This window comes from Perkinsus marinus, assembly GCF_000006405.1.
Source record: "Perkinsus marinus ATCC 50983 genomic scaffold scf_1104296953800, whole genome shotgun sequence".
In the NCBI taxonomy this organism is placed as follows: domain Eukaryota; phylum Perkinsozoa; order Perkinsida; family Perkinsidae; genus Perkinsus; species Perkinsus marinus.
Window position 1 is genome coordinate 25,289 of NW_003208364.1, and position 7,818 is coordinate 33,106.

Here is a 7,818-nt window from a genome sequence, read left to right on the forward strand (position 1 = left end):
ACTAAGTACCGACCCATCAACCATAGTATGATCAACGCTACTATGTTGAAGAAAAGGCTCTCACCAATGTAAGAGGCACAGAGTAAAGTGTAGAAACCACGATAGGAATACTGCTGTCCCTGTAGACCAAAGAACTTGCCAAAAACCATCTTGCAGCTGAAGTGTCAAAGGATAGCCACCAAAGATGAGAGCAAGACAAATATCCTGCTTTATAAAGTTTACCACACACTAAGGACTTCTAGACGAGGAATCGAGCAAGCTAGTGAACTATTGTGTTACGCTGTCCCCACTTATCAAAAATACGTATCGTTTCCACTGGATTGATGTAGTCAATGTCTCCTCCTAAGAGAACACTATAACGATGCTCAATACGAATTCCCCCTAACCCAAAACCCGATCACATAAAAAGGACCTCAAAAACAATATGTCAGGTTAAGGACTGGGTTGTCACACCGCAGCCTGTGCGTAGTCATCTAGATGATACTCCTATTCGCTGTCGACGGTGCTGAGGTAAAAAATAGTACACCGCCGAAGACCACACCGATGCTATTTCAAGTAGTGAAACAGCTCATGCGCAATGCAGTGATCTTGACACATCGCGAACTCCTCGTACTGACCTTGGCAGTTACCACGACCGTCAGTACGCATTTTAATACGTTGGACGCAGGCGTTGTACCTACAGCGAAGGGGATAACAACATAGAAAAATTAGTGAACATTTCATCACTATGTTCACCATTCACTGTTCTATGATACTTCTATTTTTTCAAGCAAATTAAAGTCTCTCCAGCTTGCGATGAATCGGCCGCCGGTTCACCACAAGCAGGAGAGAGTCGAGCAAATAACGTCGACTTACTCAGTGAGCCACTCGGAACATTCTGCCGCACATTTAGGAAGCATGTCAGTTCTTGGATCGACATAGTCTCCATCCTCGTTCTTCCGAGGAGGATGGTACGACTTGGGGTAGTCCAACATGAATGCGAAGCGACCGCAGTAGGCACGTGCCATTGTGGAGAGGTGGAGATACTCACTACTACAACGAGAGATTGCGGCATGCTGGACAACACTGCATTCGATGGAAGTAAACCAGACAGAAGAATAGGAAGCCCCCTAATCGATGACTACCGTAAACGCGACATCCTCAGCAGGAGAGCCAAATGAGGAACAGGGGGAAAAGAACCAGGCGATAACACGGTACCGATTCCGAGGAGAGGGAGGGGCGAAATCTTGCAGTATTGCAATTACTCAACACATCAGCGCAACTTGTACGCGATGGTCTGATGATCTTTGACAGGCCTTCCGGATTTGGAAAGAGGCGACTCAAAAGCAGGAAGGAGCTCATATTTGTCCATTTGAAGTGAGTTCTTTACCACCACCTCGGGAAGGGTTCCTTCATCGGAAAGGAAGCTGAGTTCACGCATTAATGTAAAGCGTTCAGGTCCTATTGGAAAACGACTCTCCTGCACTAATGAAGAAAGCAATAACGACTTTTGTTATTTGGAAAAGGGGGAGATAGTTCCTCATAGATGATTCTCCCAGACAACGACAAACTGCTGAGCCCAGTGGTGGATAGCCACTCTGAGCGGCAGAACTCATATGGCACACTTGGCACACTCTCCCTCCACCTCACGATAAAGCATAGTAGCGGGTTGCCTCCGCCGGAACAAGGGTAATATCAACTAACCATGGTTGCCTGTTTTCACTTGCTATAACCTTCTCCCCCTTGAGACCATTTGAGGTGAAATTTCGACACTCACATGGGGTAAATGGAGCCATTGTTTGAAAAAAAGGAGTGCATTAAGGGAGAGTCAAGGCCACCGCAGGCAGTTCGAGTAATGTATGGGAGTTGCTGGTATTGCAACCGAAAACAGCATCGCCTGAACCGCCAGATCACCATGAATGTCAACTTGAACACTATCTAAACAGTCGTTAATTTCGATCAACCGCAGTCCCCAGCTCGTGTGCTTCGCCTCGACACGGGAGTGATTCTTCTTTGAACTGTGTTAGAGTCTCGAGACATGCCAATGGGGATAACCTTGGCTATTACACCTTCATCGAGAAGGGCTTCCGCGAGCTTCCTTTCGGGTTAATAATAACAGATTTAACGCCGAGCCGCTCAAAAGTTTCGTGAAGAACGTTTACGAACATCCCGCTGAGTAAAGTGAGATACACATCCCCACAGAAGCTGCGTACGAAGAGTGTTCTGCGGAGGGCCAGGGGCTGCGAGAACTCCAGGAGAAATCCTCCTGAGCATCTTGAATGTCGCTGTCTGGATCATTTACCGCACAAGAGACACGTCCAGCTTTGAGGAATCACGTTGCCCAGGGTTTGATAATGATGGGGAAATGTTCCTAATGTGGTAACATTTACATGGGAAACTAATCGGAGAATGTATTCATAGTCACGTGACAAATACAAAAAAATGAGTTCTCCGCGGTAACATTATAGGTTCCTGGATGATTCCCTGCAACCTGCTGTGGGCAAAGACTTTCTCAGAGTGAAATTTACTTGCAGCTCCAGTATGGCGCGCATCTCCCGAGAGCATATCGGTATCGCTATGAGTGTTAGTAATTGAAGAGGACTCGAGACTCGACAGCTCTCAAGTATAGTCTTCCAATTTCAGCTCCTCTACACTCTAAATGAACGCAGGGGACGACGATCCCGATGGACACGGTGAAAACCAAGTTCCAGGGTCAGGACGATTACGGGCTACTTGCAAAGCCTCATACATGACTTATAATAACGCTGCCAATATCAAGACGGAAGGTTGTCAGAAGTGAACTAGGTCGGCGTTCCACCGTTAACACAGCACTGATAATGGTAGCAAGACAATCCAACTGTTCCGTGTAATCCACCTCCTATGAAATGGTTCTGGCCGAGGGGCCATAGCCCCTGGCTGTACTCAAATAAATAATAACGATCTTCCTCTTCTCCTCATACGGCTGATATGCTCGTAAATCACGTCAGGTGTTAGTGCACAGGAGGTATATGGATCTGATCCGCGTAGCCCCATTTCACAGCACGACGACGAGCTAGCCACTCGGCGAATCGGTGATGGTCAAATCTGGAACAGAATAATAATGAATCAGCTACCACGGCGACTGCTAGGGGAACGGCATTTACACTTGTCCAAGATAAATCGAGTCGAAGTCCCTGAAGAACTCCTCGTGGTCCATAACGTTCTCTTGGGGCTCTCTTTGACGTTCCTATAAGATATCACACCAATTCGTCACAATGCAGAAGGAATATGCAAGCCAACTCCAGTTCTCGACTTACGTTAACGTAGATCCAGAAAATTGCTATGTTGATGGGAATGAATCTCACAAAGTAGACAAACGCGTGGTAGTTGGCTTGCAGGAAGGCGGTGAAGAATCCATACCATCCGATACGCTCACGATAACCCTGCCATACACAACGATAGACTCAGTAGCACTCTCGAGTCGTACTTGCAAATTGAAGTGGACATCTGGGTCTATCTTTATGAACTTGTCGGGAACACCACCGCCACACCATAGAGGCCAATGAGGCATACCTTGAGAGAAATCAACAGTGGCTTCGATAGAAACTCCCCTACCTGTGATCGCCTGACCCTTAGTGAAACTGTAACCGTGATCACACCAATCAGCCATAATGCCATAACCTTTGCCTCCTCTGAAAGAGACGATCCCACCAGATAGACTCGGGAGCGGACTCACAGCCTCTTGGCACCTCCTCCGGCGAATCCACTGGTGATAGCACCACGAGCCTTCTGATTAGGCCCTCCGATTAAGGGGTTCTTAACAGCTTCGCATACACGTTTGGGTATGACCCTTTGCGGGCATGCAGCGCGACGCAACAACGACATTGCAACGACACAAATAGAAGCCAAGATAGTTAGGTAGATGATTTTCATCATGCGCGACGAGAGTGCGGAGCGAAGCGATTTATATTGTGCATTTCGAGCACCACCAATCTGCGTTAGCTATGGGGGTACGTGCTATATCCTTTTCAAGGTAGTGATGAATTGGAAGGTTGTTCGAATGTGTAACGAGCTGAAAAGGCTAGACTGTAGTGGAAAGGACAGTGATGCCGACCATGATGTCAGGGTTGCTCTCGGACCGAGACTATCGGCCTCCTAAGTCAACACAGTGACGTATTTACTGTAGTATCAAGATCGTTTGGCACGCATTAACCACTGAGATTTGTCTTCATATACTAAATCGTGAGGTTTCTCGAAACTGCACTTGTCGTATGATACGAGTCTCTACTGATCATCCCTCAGAAACTCGAGGCCGCCCGCCTCGTGTCTCCATGTGTTTGGCTAGATTGTTAACCACAATGCTCACATCTTGAACAAGTGAATATTTTTGGCGCTCTCGGTAAAGTGCGAATATAAAGCGTGAAAAAACTCAGCATCACTGAGTCAGTAACCACCACAACTACTTCTGCAAGATAGCACTACAGACTGTAGACCTGATCTTGCAAACTGTACTAGTATAGTGCAGTCTTGCACTGTAGTCCACAGTGAGGTCACGCGCTGTTGGAACTCCCCAGATATTGCATGCTGGTAGTGATGTAAATTTCCAAAGATGGTCTACTTCGGCACTCTACACCATTTCGCCCAGGTCCCCAGTTAATATCACTCCAACGACACAAGAATGTTCTTGAGGGAAAACCGATGGTTCAGTAACGTAGGGTTATAACGTAAAGCAGTTCGACACGGTAGAGGGATAGTTTACACTAGAAGCACGGCATTGATGCAGCCGTCCAACTCCGGGTTGTTGGTTACTTGGGCGTACCTGTGTTAAGAGCATAGTAGTTGGAAAGGACATCCTTGTTAACTACTTAGCCCAGACGACCTTGCCAGTTTGCGTGACAAGTCCGAGATCGCTGACGTTCACTTCAATGATCGTACCCTTAGTAATGACGCCAAGGGACGAGTACAACTCCGACTGAGGGTTCTTCTTCACAGACACGATATCCTACAAAAGTGGCAAAAGTCCGCAATAGAAGTAACATCAAATACACTCACCAAACAGAAAGTTGTTTTCAACTCAGGATGGGTAACGTGCGCCTTCTTGAAACGCAAACTGGATGGTCGAATGAACCGCTCGTACTTCGGAGGCTTACGAGTGAAGTCTTCGCCAACGAAACAGATCTTGTTGACCTAGGAATTGAACACAGTGTGGTACTGCGACACATTCCTGAACCCTTCAAACTTACGACGCGCTTCCACGCCTTCTTCTTTCGCTTACCAGATCGCAAAATCTTAAACCTGTCGAGGAGCATATCCGATAGAACATTGCCGACGGTCATCAGCCTTACATCTCATCCTCCGTCATCGCCTTGACCTTCGGCACAGGAACCTGCCACTTTCCCGCTTTCTCTGCTCTCTTCTGCTTCACCATATTAGACAGAACCTTTGTCCGGTTGACCCCTAGCGACTAGAAATCGCCTTATGGGATTCTCAGGGAACTCCTACCTTCCCTGTCCAACAGATAACCAGGAACAGCTCCTTGAGGGACGCTGTCCTCAGGCGCCTTCTCCTTTCCTTCCTTCTCCTGGTGCTTCTTGATGGTCTTCCGCATAGTCGCTTTCTCGGCATACCTGTAAGTTCACTTTAATTATCCGAATGATAGAGTCGAGAGTCACCTCTTCTTGTGGAAAAGCTTAGCCTTGATGCCCCTGAGCTTCTGCGCAGTCTTAGACTGTTTGTGGACGGCACGAGCATCTGATGACAGAAAAATCGAGACTATGACAGATCCCCGCATTACCCTTCTTCCGCTTCCGCTCTTCGTAATCCAACCTACGGCCGAACCGTTTACGGTGTTCTTCAATATGCTCGTTCTGCGGCATATTAAAGAGAAGAAATGCCCCCTATAGCAGAAATAGTGACAGACTGTGGGAATCCCGAGCTTCCAACATAACATCGAGGAAAATAATTAAAACGTTCTCTGCGAAAGTTGATACTACACATAGCATGCGAATAGCTCAGAAATAGTCGCATTGCAAGTACCGTGATCGTTAATCCCAGACGTAAAGGCTCATCTCCCTTGCGTGCTGGGAGCGACCAGAGGGCCGTTGGAATGCACCGACTGGACAGTGCTTGAAGGGCTCGATCCACGGAATGATATATCAACACTTCCAGATGGAGTTGCATTGATCCCCACAGTGGTGCGCGACGAGGCCCAAGTTCCCCGCAGAGAACTCTGAGGCAAAATGGCGATCACTACAAACAGGCTATGGTCAATCGAGCACCAATTCTGAATACCAACATTCTACCATTTAGAGCTTGGGACCAGGACGGGAGGGACACCTGCGGCAGCATTGCCCATCAACCAGAGTCCACGGGATCAAGGTTCGACCACACATGCTCTGGGCATCCAAGATGCATTATTCTAACCTGTTGTGGAAACACGTCGATTGCTCCACAGGGAGTATTGACTTCCCACCCATGCCGATACGACACTGTCGCCAAGACAGCGCTGCTATATCACCAAAAGTAATACAACGATCCCATCAGTGTTAGACAGGCGAAGTGAGTGGGCACTGACTGAATCGAGGCCAGGACTCCGATCGACCACAGTTACATATACTGCACGAGAAGTCCAGAAGACGACTAACGACGGAGGGATCGCCCGGCACTACTACCACTTTCTGACATATTTGAGCTTCTTGAATTCCCTCAAGCCCTGCGGGTCTTGGTTGCTTGTTACGAACAAGTCCATTCCTGGACGAAAGTTCGCCATGTAAGTGTCGTAGTCAGTCTGAAATGACATATTCGAAGGACCCTACACTACCGAACGCTCACCGCTAATATTATATTGCCGACCTCGTCACATAATCAACCTCCTGAAATGGCATGATCAACTACGTATAACGTGTAACGTGTAACGTGGATGAACATGCTGTTCCCTGCAATAGAGATGGCGATACTTCTGTGCCTCAGCATATTAACATGATCTTCACTACAATGTCCATGCCCACCCCTTACACTATTGAAGTGAAGAATCCACCAATTATGAGGGGGAAGCTTTAGGCACTGTACACTCCCTTACATAGCCAAGGGCCGGAGAGTTACCTGACAAAACAAATAGAGCGCAGCATATCGATCATCATGGCTCGCGCTTTTTCCATCGCGAAGGCGTGGATGATGGTATAATGCCCAGCCCAGTAGGTCGCTCAATGGGTTCGCCGGACTCAGCTTCTTCGTCAAAGTGGTCATCGAGAGTCTCCCAGTTATTTGCAACCGATCCAAACTCAGTCCCGCTGTGATTCCAAGCCCCAGCCGAGTAGCCAAACTAACGGCTAGATTGCCAGCTCATAGATGTGAGCCGATCTCCCCCACTAGCTGGTGAATGAGCATCAAATGACCTGGAGATCACTTTTATGAAAAGAGAATGCAATCTCACGAACAAAGACATCACTTTCGGGGCCCCGAATCGGGGCCCACATAGTCCCCACTGGGAACTCCCCAGTGGGGACTATGTGTTCTAGCTTCCCATCGGACTCGTCTGTATAATGTTTAGGACTTGACATAACCAAAGGATAGGTTGTAGGTTAACAATATCAGCTTATAACAAGAGCATGAGACATGGAATTACCAATTTGTTAATGTCAACAGCGCTCGCCATGCTAATCTATATATGAGTCTTGCCGGGCAGGCACATGCCCCCCCCGGAAAAAAGGGCGTATCTCGTAGAGTACATAGAAGTACAAGTAAGGGATAGCGAAAAGAGTAAAACGTTGCTTAGCTACGGCTGGATGAGGATCCAGTCTTAGACAGATAAGGCTTACGAATAAATAGGTACGAGTCGTATCGTACGACATGAAGACAGAA

At 47.6% G+C, this 7,818-nt stretch overlaps 3 protein-coding genes across 3 annotated transcripts; all 3 read right to left on the bottom strand.

Annotated features, from left to right (window-relative positions):
* Nucleotides 1-546: 546 nt before the first annotated feature.
* On the bottom strand, nt 547-1,007 carry Pmar_PMAR014855 (ubiquinol-cytochrome c reductase complex 7.8 kDa protein, putative; the record flags this gene model as incomplete). The annotated part of the gene is made up of 2 exons (XM_002776229.1): nt 547-676; nt 856-1,007. 2 exons carry the CDS (start codon nt 1,005-1,007, stop codon nt 547-549), a joined length of 282 nt encoding a protein of 93 aa, XP_002776275.1.
* Nucleotides 1,008-2,969: 1,962 nt separating this feature from the next.
* On the bottom strand, nt 2,970-3,843 carry Pmar_PMAR014856 (hypothetical protein; the record flags this gene model as incomplete). The annotated part of the gene is made up of 6 exons (XM_002776230.1): nt 2,970-3,063; nt 3,123-3,205; nt 3,276-3,401; nt 3,446-3,531; nt 3,574-3,650; nt 3,695-3,843. 6 exons carry the CDS (start codon nt 3,841-3,843, stop codon nt 2,970-2,972), a joined length of 615 nt encoding a protein of 204 aa, XP_002776276.1.
* An 804-nt stretch (nt 3,844-4,647) lies between these two features.
* Pmar_PMAR014857 (conserved protein, COG SSU ribosomal protein S8E, putative) lies at nt 4,648-5,862 on the bottom strand. The gene is made up of 8 exons (XM_002776231.1): nt 5,753-5,862; nt 5,631-5,709; nt 5,461-5,585; nt 5,304-5,415; nt 5,202-5,253; nt 5,011-5,145; nt 4,824-4,960; nt 4,648-4,777 (listed from the first exon to the last, which is right to left on the bottom strand). Exons 1-8 carry the CDS (start codon nt 5,832-5,834, stop codon nt 4,714-4,716), a joined length of 786 nt encoding a protein of 261 aa, XP_002776277.1. The 5' UTR covers nt 5,835-5,862; the 3' UTR covers nt 4,648-4,713.
* Between the last annotated feature and the right edge of the window lie 1,956 nt (nt 5,863-7,818).

Excerpts from the sequence above, each read along its gene's own strand:
- Pmar_PMAR014857 (XM_002776231.1), bottom strand. The coding sequence starts at position 5,834 with ATGCCGCAGAACGAGCATATTGAAGAACACCGTAAACGGTTCGGCCGT. Across the intron at positions 5,710-5,752 it reads AGAGCGGAAGCGGAAGAAGG|ATGCTCGTGCCGTCCACAAA; the intron begins GTAATGCGGGGA and ends TTCTGTCATCAG. Across the intron at positions 5,416-5,460 it reads TTATCTGTTGGACAGGGAAG|GGGTCAACCGGACAAAGGTT; the intron begins GTAGGAGTTCCC and ends TCTAGTCGCTAG.